We start from the raw sequence: 19,977 nt of genomic DNA on the forward strand, positions 1-19,977 counted from the left end.
CGTGACAAAAAAAGTTAATGGGTCATCAAAGTGAGGACATGAATCTGGCATTATGGCAATTCAAACTGTAGGGGAGATATTTCACTTGAAGCCAACAATGTCAAACTCATTATTGCGACAGTGGAAAAGTTCAAATCATATATTTATCATCAGTATTTATTGCCTGGGAATCATGTGTCATGTGTAAAATATGTTACAGCAATTCAACCAATAGTTGTTAAAACGCTTTAGACTGAACCAATGTGGTGGACTGACAGACTGGAATTTCCCAGGAGGGACAAATCAGCATAACAAACAGTATAACCTCCTCTGAGTGTCTACAGTTATACTTGTTCATTCATTTATTTCTTTACTCCTGTACTTTAAACTTGCAGCAAGAGTGTTCCGTTGCATTAAAACAAGCATCAATATCATCTCACTTCCAATGTTAATCGACATGTTTGTCATCGCAAAACACAGGTGCTCGTACTCATACCTGGCTGCCTCCACAGAGGAAATTTAAACACTTCAGTCCAAGTGTTTGTTGTGTACTCCTGGGATGTCTCAATGATGCTAACCTGGATATGAATATAAATAAACTGCTGCACGGAAACTCAACAGGGAGCTCCTCGTCGCCTCTGGCAATACACTGTGGTTGACACATTAATTGGGATCTATCTGTAAATGTACAGTAACACCCACTTCCAATTTCCGTGGATTCCTACACTAACCATGCTATCGTGAGACCGAACAGACACGCGCTAGACAACTATGTAACATAAACATTCTCGTATTACATAAGATGATAGACATGGATGTCTTTATTAGATAACCTCACTGTTGGAAACCATGAGGCATCACCTTGCTGTTTGTATCCCAGCTATGCACACAAGACGGGTGACATAGAAGTATACTGTGTAGTGTAGCAGCAGAAAAATGCCCATATCAACTAATTGATTAAAACATCCGAAATACACACAAACAAGGGAAGCCGTTTCAAAGCCGCTACGTGAAACTTACACTCAAAAGAAAACAGACTTTTGTAAGGGCATTGTGTTTTTTTTTCTCTCATTCAGATCTACTTTCTCTAACTCTATGTCGAGCCTTAATGGTAGCATCACTCACGCCCCAAACTCACAGCCCACCTATAATTGCTCCTCCAGAGTTCATTGTGTGTGTGACATGCCGCCCAAGCTTCACCACAGCCCTTGTAAGGGTCCTAAAAACATTTAACACCGAGCTACCACTTTACTGCCTCCCCCCCCACCCCCCTTCAACTCCCCAAGAGACACCTGGTGGTCCGAAGACACCTCGGGGTGGCAATATTTAACATTGCCGTGTTCGTTTTTTCACCCTCCCTCCTTTCAGCGTCACCTGCTAACATCCCTGCCCAGGCCCAATTTACTGTCCGACAACCAGGAGGCTACACACTCAGTGTACGTCTTGTGGTGGTGCGCACACTCTCAGTTGACATTTGAGCAAGATTGAAAGGACAGAAGGGAGTAAAAAAAGTGTTTTCCTGGGAGAGCCCGGGACTGTTTTGGAGAGTGTTTTTTTTTTTTATGTTTGCTCTGACAACATGGAGTACTGCTTTTTGAAAGGGTTCCTGGTGGTTTTATTGATACAACACAGCACGTCTGAAGGTAGGGTGTCATTATGCAAGTGCGTTTGATTATCTCCGTGATGATTTGTTTCTATTTTTAATTTCCTATAGCCCTGCACCTGCAAGCGATGTGCCTGTAACTATGCTCCTTCTCTGCATTTTGAATCAATACATAATGTGTGACTGCATGCATTATTGAAGGGAAAATAAGGATCCACTGTAAGGATACAGAAGGTTCCATATCTCTTAAGTGATTTGCAGTTTTTATGGCTTGGAGCTTTTCTTCGATTGATTAATGTCTCGGTCATATATTCCAGGTGTGTTCACAGTTGCTATAAAACAAATATATCTTACACTATCTCCTTAGATCTGTCTACCTCCATCCACTCCTCCACAGCAGTCACCCTCCAAGCAGGCCAGGCCTTGCCCCAGGAACAAGAGCTCCCCCCTGCAGAGGTGGTACCCGTGGTGGCCCCCCCTAGCCTGAAGGAGGTGCAGCAGGCTGTGCAGGAGGCGTCAGAGCAGGTGGAGGGTCGCGGGGCCGAGGAAGTGCTGAAGGAGCTGCTGGAGAGGGTGGTGGAGGCAGCTCTGGGGCAGGTGGAAGGAGGAGGCGAAGCAAAGACAGATGAGGCACCAGAGCAGGAAACGGTTGTGGAGGAAGCGCTGGGGGCTGAAACAGGAGAGACTGAAAATGACACGGGGGCAGAGGTGTTAGAGCAGGCGGTGGAGGAGGAGGTGGAGGGTGAGGAGAGGGAAGCTGGTGTTGAAGAAGAGCAGGATGTAACAGTGGTTAATGAATTTAAAGATGTAGCTGAGGAAGGGAAAGGAGTTACTGAGGCTGTGGCTGGATCTGAGGAGGAGATAACAGAAGGTGTAGAAACTGGAGTCAGTAAAACACAAGAGGTGGAGGTAATTGATGAGTTTCCAGATACCACAGTCAGCCAGGAGGTTGTAGAAGAGAGTGTCGCCACGATAGACGAGACAGGAGGATATTTAGTGGAGGAAGCAAGGGTGGAGGACAATACGGAGCAGGTACAGTTGTTGGAAGACAATGGAGCAGCTGAAATTGAAACACAGGAGGTGGAGGAACCTCCAGCTGTTGCAGGTGGAGAGCCAGAGCAGGAGACTGTGGTAGAGTCTGATCCAAGCCTGGCAGAGCAGACAGGTGGTGTAGGGGGAGAGGAAGCAGCCGTGGTGGAAGAAACTCAGGTAGATGAAATAGAAGGCGAGGTCATGGTACTGCCTTCTGAAAGTTATGAAATGGAGACCACACAACCTGTAGTAGGAGAGCCAGTAAAGGAGGAGGAAGAGGTAAACACAGTGAATGACACTGCGGGACCAGAGGTAGAGGACGGACAAGGCCAGTTACCGGTGGAGGAAGGAGCTGCTGAAGAGGCAGAAGCTGGAGGTGCAGAAGTGGAAGGAGCAGAGGGGGCTGAAAGTCATGGAGAGAGTTTAATCAGGGAGGAATCAATTTTGGTAAACGAGGCGGTGGGCGAGCAACAAGCAGGAGAAGAGGAGCAGATTGCTTTGGAGACGTCACACGGCAGTGAAAAAGAGGAACAAGGTGAGAAATGGTTCCAACTGGGAAATATGTTTGGGATGTTATCGTGCAACAGAATTACAACCTGGGCGTCAGTGTGGTTGAAATTGGCATTATGTTCTATAAAACCTTGTTCTAAAAAAAAAAAAAAACACCTGAAACTGCCCAATTCACTTTACTTTCAGCAAACTCCCATCTATTTACTATATGAGAAGTTGTGTAAAACCTGTTAATAATCTGGGTCACAAAAACCTTCACTGCAACAGTATTTATCTCTAAACACTCAGCAGCTTTATTTAAGCTTACATGGTTTGCAACTTAACCTACTTTAAGAGAGGAAAGCTCTTAAATGAAGATTATACACTTAACAATAACATCGGTAACAGGCTCATGTCATGAAACTAAGGGTTAAAGCTTCAACATTAGCTGCTGCGGTTGTGTCAGCTGTGCGGTTTGGTTGGGAAGGTTTTGAGATGTTTTCAACAAGCTTTTGGTAGAAAGCTCTTGAGAATAATGTTTACTCCAAATCTCTTGACATGAACATTAATCATTCATCAGTGTGAACTTCGAAAATTCTCCAAAAGCCCAATGATTTCTGTGACTCTGTCTTGCACTTAAAGACGCTGTCATGAGTAAGCTTACATGCACTCACAATGCATACAAATCATGACCCACTTGCTACTCCGAGCCGCAGCACATCTATGTGTTATTCTACATTCCATAGGTCCACTCGACAAACACTAAACCTTGGCCTCTTGGCTTCATTTTCATGTGTGTGTCACATACCAAACCCCTCTTGTAGAAGTGCCGGTGATCTCTGCCCTGGAGCCTGAAGATGGTGCTGACGTCTCCGTAGAGCAGAGCCCTGAGAACCACGCTCCCAGCCCGAGCCCATCCCTAGGCGAGGTGGAGACCGAGGAAAATACCCTCGGGGATGAGGAATCTAACCATGGCAACGAGATCATCACCCCCACCGATGAACTTCTGCCACAAGACCCTGTTGCGGTCCAACCTACAGTGGATAACTTTGCAAAGGATGTTCTAGCTGAACCCCCTCAGGCAGAAGGCGAGGAACCCGGGGAGGCCAATGAGCTGGTTGAAGATGCAGCTGAAACTACAGGTAACGAAATCTCTATTGAAATTAAATGATGATTCTAATCTGATTATTTCTTAGAGTAGATGGATAAAGACTGAAGCAGAATTGAACTTAAAAATAAACCAATATTTACTTAAGTTCTCAAGTGCAGTTTCAGAACTTCCTATCTGGCAGTTTGGGGTTTGGGTTTATATTACAGCAGACTTTCTGCAGCTTAAAACTTGGGTGGAGTAAAGAAGAAGAAAACAGATCATCATCGTAATTCTTGCCAACAAAATATGCAGATGGCCAACTTGATGTTGTTCCATGTGAATAAGCAGTGGAGCGGGCTAACTACACACTCTGGTGGGGGAAGACCGGAAAGTTTGCTCATCACAGTCAATTTAATTTGCTATTTTCTGCTTCAGTAAAACGGAGAAGCACTTAGTTAATGCTCTTAAGATGCATCACACACATTAATACATTTTAAACAGCAGTAAGGTTGATTGCGTTGAACTTTAGTGCATCAGATTTCATGTTTCTAATGAGTAAATGACTGTATCTTCAGCTCTTTATCCAATGCCTCCCTCCTCTTATACCCTCTTGTTTTTGCTCTCCGTCTCTCTGCCTTCTGTCTGTTTAGAGACGAGTGAGCTCGGCCTAGAGGCATGGAAGATTGGGGCCATTTCTGCTGCAGCTTTCCTGGTCTTGGAGACTGTCATCATCATTATCTATATCCTCAAATGTCGAAACAAAAATAGGTAGGTGGCATCAGATTCTGTGCGCTCATTAAAGCCCCACATTTTGTGGTTGACTGAAAGAACAGTCTTAATTTACTGTGCCATCCATTAATACAATTTGAGAAGACTTTCATACATCCAACAGCCTCATACAAAAATAGTTTTCCATTACAACCCTAATCTAGTCGAAGCGTGACATTTTCGTTCTGGCTGAGTCTTTGTTAAACAAGCTCTTTTCCCTGTCTTTCTTTTTCATGAATGGGAATCAAAAAAATATTTAGCCTGCACTCACACAAGCACCAACCACATCTCTGTGCGTCTTCTCTAATAGCTGAAATAAGCCATCTGATTGCTAGCTGTAGTACCAACAGCGCCACAATCACAGATGGGACTTTCCGCAGTGCTGGTACATGATTGCTTCTGATGTTGCCCAGGCTGCAGATAGCATTTTCACACTGATAGATGATGACATGAGGAGACTGCGCTCAGCATCGGTCCACTATTTCTCTCACAAAAGGAGAATTGTGTTTCATCAGTGATTTGCTGCACTAGTTTTTCATTATTTTTCCGCTTGGCCTGATGCAACATGTAGTTAATTTGTAGAAGGGCAATAGTCAGCAACAACAGTAATATCTAAGATTTTGTCTGTTTGTGTATGTGTGTGTGTGTGCAGTACCCTGGCCCTGCAGCGTGCATGTGAGGAAGGGTGTGTTGAACCAGAGGCAGCTACAGGAGGGGACTGCAGTGACGACACACTACCTGCAGGCAATGGGGACACTCAACAGTAGGTTCACATACAAACATCTTTCCAACATCAATAGTGGTTATATAGATAACTGCATGCATAAATTCATACGGATGGGTTATAAATTGAAGGAAAAGCCAGGTGTAATGGCCCACCACAGGCTGCCAGAACAGCTTCGGTGCTCCTTGACATAAATTTTCCAACTCTGCGGCAGGGGCGAACATCATTCTTCCAAAATCTATTTGCTCATTTGGCGTTTTGATGACGCTGGTGGAGAACGCTGTCCAACACATCAGTCTGAAATCTCCCATAGATCTGGTGACTGTGAAGGCCACACAGTGCCCTAAGATTCGCATCATTTAAACACTTAGATAATCCAACAAAACATGCACATACTCCTAATAAACTGAATCAAGCACAGATCTCATTGTTAGCCTTCATTACAGATTGAACACAAGGCCAACCACTGCTAAACATTAGATTTATTTGGAGCTATAAATACAGCACACAGGCCTCATTTAAACCATTTCAAGGTTGATCTCACTGAGCTCAGCGAGTGCCTCTCTGCCAAGCTCCCTCTCTCTCAGATTCCCTCCTAGAGTTTGATCTTCTGCTACCAACAAACTGACTCGTACAGTATCAGCCCCCTTGTCACTAACACTAGCCAGATGTCAGACATGTCCATTGTCAGCTGAATAAACGGGGTGCACTGACCTGAAAACTTGTGGTTCACAGGAACTACCAGGTATTTGCTTCTCAGCTGATTCCCTCCTGGCTGTTTAGTAAGCTAGGCTGCTCACTGGGTCACATGCGAGTGTGAGTCTCGTGCACCCAAAGCATTCCTGGGTAATACTTCTATTTGGGCTAATAAGACTAGCAAGCTTGGATCAATAATAAGCCAAAGGTGTGTGTACGTGCTTGGGGAATGACCATGTGAAAGCATGGGGTGAGGATGTGGGAAAAAATAAGAATAAAACGAGACAGAAGTCCAGACAGAGACTGTGAGAGTTTGAGTACAGAAAAAACACCCTTGTGTGTATGTCTGCATCTATTGCTTCTCAAAAAGAAATCTGATGCGTGCCGAGCACAGACGATAACAAAGCAACACTGAATCATTTAACAGTCGTCAGAGTCATCTTGAAATGTGTCCTTGTTAAGAGATTTTATTGCAGCTGTGACAATCCAGTTGTCATTGGAAGAGAGAATCAGTAAAAACACTGCCAACAAACCACAGAAGTCTCTAGAATACGATCCAAAAGTCACATCTATAGCAGCAATCTCATCTCAACTAAAAAAAGGCACAAACGGCTGCTCTTTCTATGTACACGGCTGCCTGAAGCCTCGGTGCAAAGCAAGCAAATTCAGTCGGCATAGATGAACCGTGGAAGCCATGAGAAAAGCTGTAGAGAGATCATGAACACCTAAGATGTTCTTTTTAAGCTTGAACATGCAAAGGTGTCAGTATTCACACCTTTAGTTTTAAAGGAGAAATTCGCCCCTGGAAAAAGCCCCTGTCAATCAAAGCTGGTGTTCTCTGTAATCGATAGAAGCAATAATATTTGAAATTGGTGCCATAGCTGTGGAGAAAGTTGTACAAACAGCTCGTAGTTTTGCTCATTCTACGTTCCTACAACACCCAGCATGCATTGTGCCCCTCCCTCTGAAAGGAACGGCCCAGCGAGAGACGCTGGAGTGAAATACTACCGTTTCACTGCAATGGTTCAGAGCGGTACAGAATCCGAAATACGACGAGAATATACCGGTGGATTGTCTAAAAAATCTTCAGGTCTGCAGTCTACATTTCAAACCTGACGGTTTTGAACGAGACATGACATCGGAGGCGGGCGTCCTAGACTGAGGAAGTGTGGTTTAGCAAGCTCCCTGGCCTCTGCCAGATATCGTATTTTACGTAGTCTGGTGGAGGTTTTCCAGGGCCCATTGGAGAAGCAGATAGCGTCCTCCAAAGGCACAGAGCGAAATTAGTATAGGAATTGATAGGAATGAGATTGAAAATGGGGAACTGGCCCTTTAATACAGTCACTTTAGAATTACAAAGAACTTAATATTCAGTAGTTACAAAGAAAAAATGATGGGTTTGCAATCACAAGAAAGGAACGTGTCCGACTACAATCCTGAAGCTACCGTTTCATAGAAGCTGCTGAACAGGTCTTCCTTCCTTTCTTTTTGCAACTTGATAATATGTGGCACTACACATCATGCATTTAGCCACTTGGGAAGCAGGGAGGGAGGTTTGAGGGGGAGCGAAGGATTTGAAATGGAAAGTACTGGTAATTAAGAAGGACTAACAACAGAAAATAAAGAAAAATGAGATCCACAAGTTAATTAACCGAAAAAGCCTGAATCTCCTAAAATAAGTAATTATACAAAATGCTTTACATAACAAAACAGCCTCAACCTGACCTAGAAAACCTCGTACTCTGGTAAGACTTACGGTAGCAGATTTTTACTCTGCACCATGTCAGATTACAGCAGAGGAAGTAATGAATGACCGCAGTGCAGTCTTGATAAAATAAAGCCCTTTATACATCTGGGATGACGCCGAGGATGACGGCTCGGATACCCTTGGGGGTAAATCAACTAGGGCACGTTAAAACGCACGCAGCACTTTTAGAGATTCTTTCATGCAGGACACCGTCACCTGCAATTAGTCAATAATGTCAAGTGATCTATTTATATCTAGTGGTGTCATTACGTCCCAGAGTATCTCCTTTGAACACAGTTTGTAAGCTTCTCCATCTGGTGTGAAAGTCGTTAAATAAACAGACCCTATTCGCATTCACTCGCAGCACCGTATTCAACAGCAGCTCCACAGCCATTATGAAGACATTAAATTGGGTTTTGTTTGAATTTTACTTTTGTGTGTGCGTGTGTTTGTGTGTGAGTGTCCCATCAGAGAGGGCCTGTCTCTGTTTTCATGTTGAGCAAAGTAGATTTAATCCTATTCCCTCAAAAATTACATATACATGAACATTTATATCACAAATATGTGAAAAGGTACGAGCCATAAGCCTGTGGTTATTTCTGCTATCAAACAGCCATGTCTTCTTTTCTGCAATGCATCAATTACACCTTTAAAAAATTGCTGCCAACCGCCCCATTGTCCTCTCTACCAGGATAGCAGCACTCGACCCATCTGATGTGGCTTCAACTCTGGCCCAAAACAAAGCGCAGCACCAAGAGGAGAACGTGATAGCCATGTCTGACCTCCCGCCCAGCTCCACAGAGGAGTCGGCCAACGCTGCAGGACCAGACTCCTCACAAGACCTGAGGACTTCCATTCTCTAGGGGGTCCAGATGTTATGTCTCTTTCCACTGTATCTAAATAACCCCCCCCCCACACACACACACACAAAATAAGCCACTCTCCATCCTTGCACCCAATCCCACATCACCAAGACACTCAATGAATTACCTGTAATTCTAAATCCCTAACCAACACAGACTGCCTTGGATTCTGGCTGTAATAACGATTGTATATGTAACACATTTGTATAAGGGGTCTTTCTGTCTGTTTTTCTGAGTGCATGTGTGAGGGTGTGTGCGTGTATGTGTGAACTGAAAGAAACAGATATTGTAACACATTTGTCATGTCTGGATGTGTTGAAGTGTAGAAGTGTGCATTAACAGGTGAGAACACCCGTGAATGAGAGAACAGGAAGAACATGTTCTAAAATAAACTGCATGTACAGTGTGTGTGTGTGTGTGCGTGTGTGTGAATGAGATAAAATATGTTGTGAGCCTAGTTTGATTTCAGCAAGCAAGGAAATTGTTAAGACATTGTTTTCATACTGTTTACCAGCAACTCAGTGTAATGAATCACAAAGTGCTTTGTGGGAATCATACACTACTTTATGCGTAACACTTGCCTACAAGAAAACAATGGATTTTTTCCATGTTTGAGATGAAGTGTAAAACTTGATTTGATTTGTATTCTACATAACTCCTGATATTTGTATCATCGTTTTTGATTTGAGCAGTTCTAAAATTAAAATGATCATGTTAAAGTTGTGCTTTGGTTCTTGACTCCCACTGTGAATGTTTGTGCACTTACTCCACAGGGCATGGTCTGAAACTGTTGATGATTTCAGCACACAGCTTAAAGTCGAGGTGAAATGAAAAACGTCATTTTAATCCTTTTAGATCCTTTTAGATTTGACAATATAGGCCAAAAAAAAATACAGAAAATCAATTTCTTAGTATTCTTATATCAAAATCCGATCATTTTTTCTTCCGTTAAAACTAAATTTCACGCGTGCTTACGTAAGCTAGGACCAACCAATTTCAACCAATCAATCTGCAGCATTTAGCCGCAGAGCACCAAGAACGCTCGGTCAGTTAGCTAGCTACTGCGCTGTGGAGAACCTCTGTCTACGCCCACTTCTCAACGATCAAATCAAATCCCTCTAATGATATGTCCCGCCTGCACGTCCTGTTTCACCGGGAAATACGTCACGATACGGAAGCTAGATACTCTCGAAATGCCGTTTCAGCTCGACTTTAAAGGAGACATACTTTAGCTATTCAATCAGTTTTCTATCATTCTAATGTGTTTGTTGTTTCGTTTAAAAAATTGTATACATATTTTAATGTAATTATTTTTTGGAGCCTCTCCTTCCTCCTGAAACCAACAAGCCATTTTGCCATTCAAAGGTTAGACCTTAGCCACGATTGGCTGACAGTATTTGGCGTGACTGCGTAGCCCCTCCCCCAGGTGAGGCAGCGGCCGCACTGCGTCACTCCAAAGTTGTAGAAAACATGTCTGCTCTGCTATGATCAGTTATTCAGCCTTATACATACAAGCCAGAATCACCAGGAGGTATTGGAATGGTAAGTTGAAATCTTGACGACTGGACTGTAAGCTAGTGCAAGAAGACAGCCTGAGCTGAATGACGGTGAATGACGATTGGTCGATTTCAGCGAAAGCAAGGTTCTACATAGAAACCTGCAGCTGTTCTGAACGGCCCATTTCAGAGGCGACCTTTTTAAAAATGTAACTCTGGACAAACACAGAATTATGCAGTTTTCACTTTTTCACTGTGAACACCCAAAAATGTGAAACCCACCAAAATATGAGAATATCCATTTAAGAGATATGTCCCAACAAGAGGGAACAAAATCTCCCCAAGACACCTGACTGAGTCGACCAGGTTGAAATTAAATAAATGAACCCAAGTATAACTTGAGCATGAATGCCACCTCACAGTTGAGTCTTTTATTGTGGACGAATACTGGCGTCATTGGGTTTTGATCACAAGGCAAATGAATGGGTGCTTGAGAAGGAGCCTCAAGTGTTTCTATGTGTATTATGTCTACTGTGTTTTGTTCATGTGTGTGTGTGTGTGTGTGTGTGTGTGTGTGTGTGTGTGTGTGTGTGTGTGTGTGTGTGTGTGTGTGTGTGTGTGTGTGTGTGTGTGTGTGTGCTTACACAAGCTCCACAAGGGTCTGGTCATGCGCTTCATAGCTATTTAAGCCAGGAGAGGGGAGAGGGCCGACTCTTGGGGGGATACAGATCTGCAGACAGAGAGGAGCAGCATGCACAGTCAGAGGTAGGGGACACACATCACACTGATGCTTTTCATAATGAACTCAAAGTGGGCATGGGACTTATACATAATTAAGCTATTAGGAAAGCTAAAAAGAGGACATAAAAAGGCCATATCGCATTGGCCGAGTTTAATAGTTGGGTAGTGAATTTAGTCATCTATGACTCTGCGAAAGATATGTGAAACACTTTTATCCAAGTTGTTTTTCCTGTGTGGTTGTAATCACTGTTTTGTAGTAAAATAATTGGTCCTGCCAAACTATTAGTCACTTCTTCATTCATTACTCATCAACAAGCTTCAAAAGACAAGCAAATCTTACAAAAAAAAAAAAAAGGTTGAAGCAAATCATCTCCTGTCGTCTATTCTGAGCCTGTACGAGTTGAAAGCTAATGGCTTTGTGAATTATGAATAATGACTGGTACTGCCTGCAGGGGCGTGTAAGAAGTGAAGTTTCAGAATAATGTTAAGACAATTGGCTTTAACAAGAGAACACAAAGCGAGCGAGTTGTTCTGGAGCTTAATTGAAGTGTATGTCTGCAGTGTATTGAATTTTTTTGTCTTCATCTTACAAAATGTGTGCTGGGGTAGACTCCGGCCCCTCACAACTTGGAACACGATAAGTGGATTAGTAAAAGATGGATGGATGGATGTAAAACAACTAGTTCGTGTTTCTAAAATTCCAACACTTCATTCCAAACCTTGTTCACTTCATTTACCGAAAGCATTCCCCCTTCTTGCATCTTCCCTCTCTCTCTGCATTTTTGGCAGCATGTGGAGAGCGGTTCTCCTGGTGGTGACCCTGTGTGCAACGCAAACGCTGGCCCAGTTCCCCCGAGTGTGCATGACCCCCGAGGTGCTCAGGAGCGGTCAGTGCTGCCCGTCTCCTACAGGGGTGGTAGGGGATGAGTGTGGCTCCCTATCAGGGAGGGGGCAGTGTGTGACCATTGCGGCGGACAACATGCGCTACGGACCGCAGTACCCCTACGCTGGACGTGATGACAGAGAGATGTGGCCGCTGAGATTTTTCAACCGCACTTGCCAGTGTAATGGGAATTTCAGTGGCTTCGACTGTGGGAAGTGTAAACACGGGCTTACTGGACCAAACTGTGATCAGAGGACCCCCGTGGGTAAGAGAATGGACTTAGACTAAACTTAGCACTGGCAACCTAAAAATTCAGTGTCTTCTTCTTTCTCCCACTGTACCACTGAAGACCTCAGTGGGAACTAAAACATGTTGAAAAATAGATAATACCGGGAAAAGGATGAAGCATTTTGTTAGGAAAAAATGTCCATTTTAATTATTTATAATATTATTCTTTCCACCTCTCTTCCTTTATTCCTCTTGAACCTCACAACCTTTCCTTCTATCCCCTCCACCCAAATAACATCAGTGAGGAAAAACATCATGGAGATGAGCCCAGTTGAGAGGCAGAATTTTGTGAATGCTTTGGACCAAGCTAAGAGGACCGTGCACCCTGACCTGGTTATCGTGATACGAAGGTACATATCTAAGCGCATTTATTACTTCTGATCGGCCTAATTACATTTAAAGTAATTTGAAATCATGATTGATATTTGTTCAGCTGGTCTGCGGTCTTTGTGTAAATATGTGAAACAGACAGCCAAGCTTTGCCCAAGGACCTGCTGGCTCAGTGCGGCTGAGTCTGGCTGAGTAATATAAATATGGGCAAACGCAGGTCTTTTTCCTTTTTTAAGTATAAAGATCAGTCAAATCATTACATTTCTCATGGCAGCTTTTGTGTTTAAGCTGCAGGTGGAAGAGCAAATTATCAGTTTAGGGCGAGAGTAAAGGGATTTATAATCTTCTAAGTAACAGTACATAAATCTGTGAATAACCTGCTTTCAAGTCAGCTGAGGATTATAGTGGATTAATTTTTGAAGCAATTCTCAGCTCCAGGTAGGAGAACCCTTTTAACCTTCCAACAAAAAAAATTGAATTTCTCCTGTTTAAACAGCCCCAACCAGGATCTTAGCTAGAGGCCTCATATTTGAAGCAGAGTCCCACGAGGAAGCTGCATGCGAAAATAAAACGTCTACCAATTTGTAGTTTAACTAGAAGAATATATTATCGCACATAACACCAACTAATATATGTGTGGAGAGCTGGAGCTGTTTCTACATTGGAAAATGAGAAGTACGCAGAGTGAGATCTGGAGGAAAAAAGGTGACATTTAACCTGCTGTTCCCCCTCCTCTCTAGATATCCGGAGGTGTTTGGGCCTGATGGCAACACCCCGCAGTTTGAGAACATCACCATTTATAACTATTTTGTTTGGAGCCACTACTACTCAGTCAGTAACACCTACCTGGGGCCGGGCCAGCCAACTTTCGAAGGCATAGACTTCTCCCACGAGGGCCCGGGTTTTGTCACCTGGCACCGTTTTCACCTGCTGCAACTGGAGAAAGACATGCAGGTGAGTAGAGGGGACGGGGGACAGAGGGACACCATGGCAGAGGAGGCCTTTGGGCTGGTGTAATGATTAAGGAAGTTAAGGACAGGAGAAGGAATGATAAGAGGAGGAAGGAAAGAGTGTGGGTATTTGAACACACAGGGCATAGAGCTTTCCTGGAGGAGGAAGAGAAAGCAGGGCTGGAGGAACAGTAGGAGGTAAAAGTGAGAAATACCAATGTGGAAAAGGGAGGTGGTGAAAAATTAGGGTGAGATACAGTGAGAAAGAAGGACATTAAACTGCATCCCAACAAAACAACAACAACAACATCCTTTACTCCATCTATGATCCAGAATATGCTGGCGAACCCCACCTTTGCCCTGCCCTACTGGAACTTCGCCATCGGAGGCAGCGAGTGTGACATCTGCACCGACGACCTGATGGGAGCCAGGAGCTCTTTCAATATCAACTCCATCAGCTCCAACTCCGTGTTCTCCCAGTGGAGGGTAGTCTGCGAGAGTGTGGAGGACTACGACACTCTGGGCACCATCTGCAACAGTAAGGACAGCGGCAGGGATAAACTCTACAGTATGCCACACATTGCAGGAGAGCCGAGTTGATATACAGCGTGCTCTCAGCTGCATCAGAAAAGAGGGCAAAGAGCTCATAAAGGGAGCATGTAGAACACAAGCCGCTATAAATAATACCTCACAGCTGTTGTGCTGCATTGGATATTGCTTGCTATTACTACAGTTTGTTTGAAACTACTCCACTTGTTTAACAGCGTCATGCTGAGTTGGTGTGTGCATCCAAACTATTGCACATTTTTTGACACAGCTTGCCTTAATTTTTCTATAGCAGGCATCAGAACAAACAGTAGTTTTTAGTTTTTTAAGATTATTTTTTGGCCATTTATGCCTTCATTGATGAAGACAGTGAGCAGTGTTGGAAACAGGGGAAGAGAGAATGAGCTAAGCCGGCGCCCATACAGTAGTTTTTTAAGGGTTAATTCCCAGTGGGGCCAAGCAGTTTAAACCAGAGTAAGCCAACTTAGTGTAACCACAGTAATAAGCTGGACCTTATGTGATCAGATTTGCAGGGATTGGATCTCAGTCCGCGCTGGCACAAGATTACAACCCCTAAATCGCCACTTTTGCTCCCAAATTCATTCATTTTTCTTCATTTTGGGAATAATCAAAGAATGTCAATCCTCTTTTATTGTGTCGCTCTACTATCAAAAAAATGAAGGCGGAAGGGCTTTAGAACAACTGAACTGGAATAAGAACAAAGCAGAGGGAATTTGGTAACAGGTGGAACATGTGAGTAGCTAACGTGTGAGTGCTCTGTCTCATTAATCCCCTTAGAGAGTCATGACAGGCCTGGTATTTCCTGCATCAACAAGCAACGTCTCCTTAACTGGGTTAGGGGGGCTGCCTCATTTGTGCATGTGCATGTGGAAGACAGGAATCTAGCAGTCTACTGGTTCCTTTGATCTGAGGGAATAATCTTCAAACAGACAGACAACTCAAGTTATGTAGCCTTCTGTTTATGTGCTCGTGCGCGTATGTGTGTGTTTGTGTACACGTGGGAGAAAAAGAACAAAAAAGAGAGAAAGAAAGAATGAGATCATGCGTGCAAGAGGGGGAGAAAACACTTCCGTTCAGTCACAGAGATCTCACTACTGTTGACTTTTAGTTAAATATTAAAAAAGAAACTGCCAACCTGTCATGTTTTCAAATGATCAAACTAGTCTAGACCCCCACATAGAATTGAAAAGCTGTTAAATAATACAACATTTCTAATCATCTTTCTTTCCGTCGAGTCTGAACTACAATCTGAGTGTCTTTTGTCTGAGTTTAGAGGTAATTATATTTCACTTGTACTAGATTATATTATCTCTGACCTTGGGTTCTGTCCGAATCACTCAGGCACAGAGACCAATCCTATCAGTAGGAATCCAGCCGGAAACACGGCCCGGCCCATGGTGCAGAAGCTGCCAGAGCCCAAGGACGTGTTGGACTGTCTGGAGCTCAAAACCTTTGACACTCCACCTTTCTACTCCACCTCCTCAGAGAGCTTCAGGAACACTATTGAAGGTCCGCAGTGATGCGTCACGGGTCAGAATCAATGCAGCACTTAACATTTAACATCCTCCAAACAACGGAAGAGTTATATTCAGGTTCAGTCATGCACAGCTTATACTACAGAGAAGTTATGTGAGACTATATATACTGCATATGTGGAAACACACACAAAGCAAGAAACAAGCACACACAAACTAGTCCCTCCACCCACATGCACATATGGTTAGCTCCTACATAGCAGTTGTTGTTGCTAATTTAAGCAAACCTGTGCTGTCATTTAATGGCCTTGATGATTTGTTTTTCTAGGCTACAGTGCCCCACAGGGTACGTATGACCCGGTGATCCGCAGCCTCCATAACCTAGCCCACCTCTTCCTCAACGGGACGGGAGGACAGACTCACCTCTCGCCCAATGATCCCATCTTTGTCCTGCTGCACACATTCACCGATGCAATCTTCGACGAATGGCTCAGCAGGCACCAACCAGGTCCACACACGCCGAACTAGATGCAGACACACAAACATTGCTCAGTGATAAGGATGAACAGATGGATAACGCTATTATTCTCATCCTGCAGGTCAAGTAGTTTATCCCGAGGAGAATGCTCCTATAGGGCACAACCGCAGATTCAACATGGTTCCTTTTTGGCCTCCTGTTACCAACGCTGAGATGTTTGTCAGCGCCCCAGCAAACCTGGGATACTCCTACGAGGTCGAGTGGCCAAGTGAGTAGCAGCAAACACTCACAAAAACAAAATACAACAACCCTTTTTGACCTCTCTCTCTCTTTTTTTCCCATAGCTCCTGGCCTCACCTTGTCTGAGATCATCACAATTGCCATTGTTGGGGCGGTGATTGTGGTGACAGTGGTGGGCGGCATCATCGCCTGTGCCTTGCGCGCCCGCTCCTACCGCTCCTCCGAGGCCCTGGAGCCACTGCTGGGGGAGACTTTCCGACGCTACTCAGAGGATGACAGGAGGTTGGACAAATCTCAGTCTGTTGTCTAAACCCACGCCTTTCTAGCCAGACCTTCATATTTTCATGCATTTTTTTTTTGTTGCTTTTTTTTATTCCCCAACTTATTTTAATAAAGTTCAACTGGCTTTTAACCTGGAGTTGTTTTCGTATTTGTATTTATCTTTCCTTTGACATAAAGTGTAGAAGAGACAAGACTGAAGTCAAGAGGTAAGACTGCCTGGAGGAGCTCATCTTGAAATAAAAAGGGAAAACTGCCTGTGGTAGACAATATAGGAGACTACTTCTTCCCTACTGTGTAATAAAATGTTGCAGATATATCCATGCAGACAAGTTAAGCAATCTGCAAGATGGACAGTAACTATTTTTTCAGGTTTTACATTTTTAGTTACCATTTCTTTCATTTCCTTTCACAGGCCTATAACTGGGGGAATGCTGCACACTTTAATCAGACCACAAACAGGTCTAAATACTAAAAGGCTATTGCTGCAGGGGCAAATTTGCTTATCTGAAGCCTGAGGCTAAGTAGCAAATCAAACCACTTAGATGTAATGTTGCTTCTCAACGATGAGTTAGATCAAGACCATGCAAATATTCATGTCTTTATACCAGCACACACACCACCCCCTAGTGGATGCAGCACATTACTGCGACAGGAGGAAACAAGTTCAATTGATAAGTCATGCACTTTTCACCTCACAATCATTGACCATTCATTCAAGTCACTTAAAAGTGAAGTCCAAAATATCTTGCTGCTTGTAGAGAATATGTCAGAACTGCCCAAGGGGACATGGACAGATTTGCAGGATCAAAAGGAAAACTGAATAATTACTACGGATGCACGATATTGGATTTTTTGCTGATATTCGATATGCCCATATTTTCCAATCATTTTTACTGATTTCGATACCAATATATTAGGCATGTTTTTTTCAACCTAATTGCAGTCTCCTCCCCTACACATGGGTAATATAAGAAAACTACTTACACTAAGGTCATGTACAAAATGTATGAAACATTTCAAACTGTAATATTCATCAAGCTTTTTTAGGGAATCATCGATCATTTAGCATGATTAAAGTGTTGTTTTTATTGCCGGAAGATATCGGCAGAAAAAATGACATATCTGCCGATATGTTATCTTCAAGCCATAATCAGCAGATACCGATAATTTGGCGATAATATCGTGCATCCCTAATTATAACTAATGATTAGGATAATCCCTCCATCAATGCGCTTCTATCTCTCCTGTAGGCTAAACGCTTAACAAAATGTAGGAATACAGTGTTAACGCAGCAGCAAATTAGACAGTTCACTACAACAATGCCACCGAGAAGCTGTTCATACCTTGGGCGCACTGTCCAAATTTACTTAAGAGATTCAAAGATGAAGCAGGGTTGAAAGACTAGCACACACCTGCCAGTGATGAGTGTCGAGGTGTTTTCCCTGCGTTTACCTTTGCGGAATTTTGTTCTAGGCAAATGTCCAATCAGAGCTGATTGTAAATGTAGCCAATCCAAGCAGTACCTTTGCCAAATTTAACATATGCTGAGTTAGCATTAGCAGGCCGCTAGCAAACTACTTTCGACTTTCCCGGCCCAGAGATACGCTAATACCGACCTAACAGCAAGACTGTGTCACTATCTCATTCTGGAAAAACAAGAGAGAGCAACCCTTGTGTTTTCAGCTCTTGTCAGCGTGGGAACCCTTGTTATTTCCCTCCATGCTCGCTTTCGACCCCGTTTGCGGCTTTGAGTTTGGTGCCAGCGCGAGCGCACGTCGAGATACGACGCAAAACGTCTTATCCTGGAAACCACGCCCACCGACGGTAGCTACAGTCAGGTCTTGAACGAAATGTCTGCATTTCGCCTAAATCACAAGTAAATAGCATGTTTAAAGAATATTTTAGAGTCCCATGTCTACTAGAGAGGAAAGGTACTTTGATCCAGTCTATCTCAATGTCCCATTCTATTTACCTTGTTTTTTTTGATGGCAAAAATACTGAGTGTCAGGATCCCACACTCTTTTCCTATTCTTCCTGCTGATGCCTCAAATATTACTGCCTACAGCTACTATTTTCATTTTAAGGCTCTTTCAATTGTACATCATTGTCTTTCTTTATTTTCATGAGCTCGGACTTATATTATTTCAATGTTTGCTTTCTATTATTGCACCGAACAAGTATGAATTTTGCATACAATTAGAAGATAGCCTACTGCTTTGTCATGACATTATGACTACCAGAATTCTTATTCATTTCTTTTTACCAATCTTGCATCAGCATTGAAGAGTTTACTTGCAGATTCTTGTTTTTAATAAGACGGAGCGATTGTAAAACTCATAAGTACAATGTGTAATATCATGGTGTGCTTCACTACTAAAACTGCATAAATTGTCCAATTATTTCTTGCTTAAAGCTTCGCCACGGAATAAAAAGCCTATACATGAATTCATTCTCTTCCGTGCCAAAATTTTAGTCCAGCTCTTTTGCTTGTGACAGACTCAGTATTGACGTGGAACTGGCAACATCTGAAATGACAACTGTAATCTACTTTAATTCAACCCACAGTATGTACAGTAGCTATAGTAGATCTCCCTGTAGGGATATTTTTTATTAAGCTTTAAGTAGAGAGGATTTTTAAGACTCAGCACTGGACTGAATTACCCGGGATTGGCATTTTTGCATTGCAGGCTGGTACCTTGAAAAGGATTCTCACGGGAATGGATGGGGAAGAAAAAGGGATATTTTTGGATCCACCATCAGTTGACTGTTCTCTCTGTACCAGCGGGTTACAATGACAGCAGAAAGACAGTCTTGTGGATTTATTAATATGGATAGAACAATCATTTGGCCACTGTTACTCTCCCAGGAGAGAGGATAGTTAGCGCCTTTCATGTCAAGTGTTCTCTCATGAAAGTCATCTCACTGCCACCTGCAGAAGCATGCATGACAGGGTTGCAGCCACGGTAGACAGGAGCCACTGTTGGTTTTGAAGGAAGGAAGGACAGGCCGTGCGGATGGTGGAAAAAGTCTGATGGCCTGCTGGAATGTTCCTCATTAATGTTTGAGGTGGGGGGAAATGGAGCCTTGTTGTGAAAGAGAAGAAATGGAGATTTCAATGCATCTGCCCCCTTCTACTCCCACAAGATCTGTATAGAAGTCCATGATTAGATTAAGCATAAAAATAAATCAATTGGTGAAAAATAAGACTCTAATATGTAATGCTTGTTTGGCATCTAAAAACAATTATATTGCAGGA

General features: G+C 43.3%; 1 protein-coding gene across 1 annotated transcript; it reads left to right on the top strand.

The window, feature by feature from the left end:
- Nucleotides 1–11,238: 11,238 nt before the first annotated feature.
- tyrp1b (tyrosinase-related protein 1b) lies at nucleotides 11,239–16,805 on the top strand. Its single transcript, XM_069665817.1, has 9 exons — nucleotides 11,239–11,252; nucleotides 12,018–12,376; nucleotides 12,641–12,749; nucleotides 13,470–13,683; nucleotides 14,013–14,217; nucleotides 15,588–15,755; nucleotides 16,050–16,229; nucleotides 16,321–16,467; nucleotides 16,544–16,805. Exons 1-9 carry the CDS (start codon nucleotides 11,239–11,241, stop codon nucleotides 16,747–16,749), a joined length of 1,602 nt encoding a protein of 533 aa, XP_069521918.1. The 3' UTR covers nucleotides 16,750–16,805.
- The last annotated feature ends 3,172 nt before the right edge of the window (nucleotides 16,806–19,977 follow it).

The sequence above is a fragment of the Semicossyphus pulcher genome, unplaced genomic scaffold (genome assembly GCF_022749685.1).
Source record: "Semicossyphus pulcher isolate SPU_LCO1_2020_fin unplaced genomic scaffold, fSemPul1.0.p SCAF_17, whole genome shotgun sequence".
NCBI classification, from domain to species: Eukaryota; Metazoa; Chordata; class Actinopteri; order Labriformes; family Labridae; genus Semicossyphus; species Semicossyphus pulcher.

Bases quoted from the DNA above. Each gene is read 5' to 3' on its own strand.
- tyrp1b (XM_069665817.1), top strand. The intron at 12,750-13,469 runs GTACATATCTAA...CCTCCTCTCTAG, and splicing joins CTGGTTATCGTGATACGAAG to ATATCCGGAGGTGTTTGGGC. The intron at 16,230-16,320 runs GTCCACACACGC...CTCATCCTGCAG, and splicing joins GCTCAGCAGGCACCAACCAG to GTCAAGTAGTTTATCCCGAG.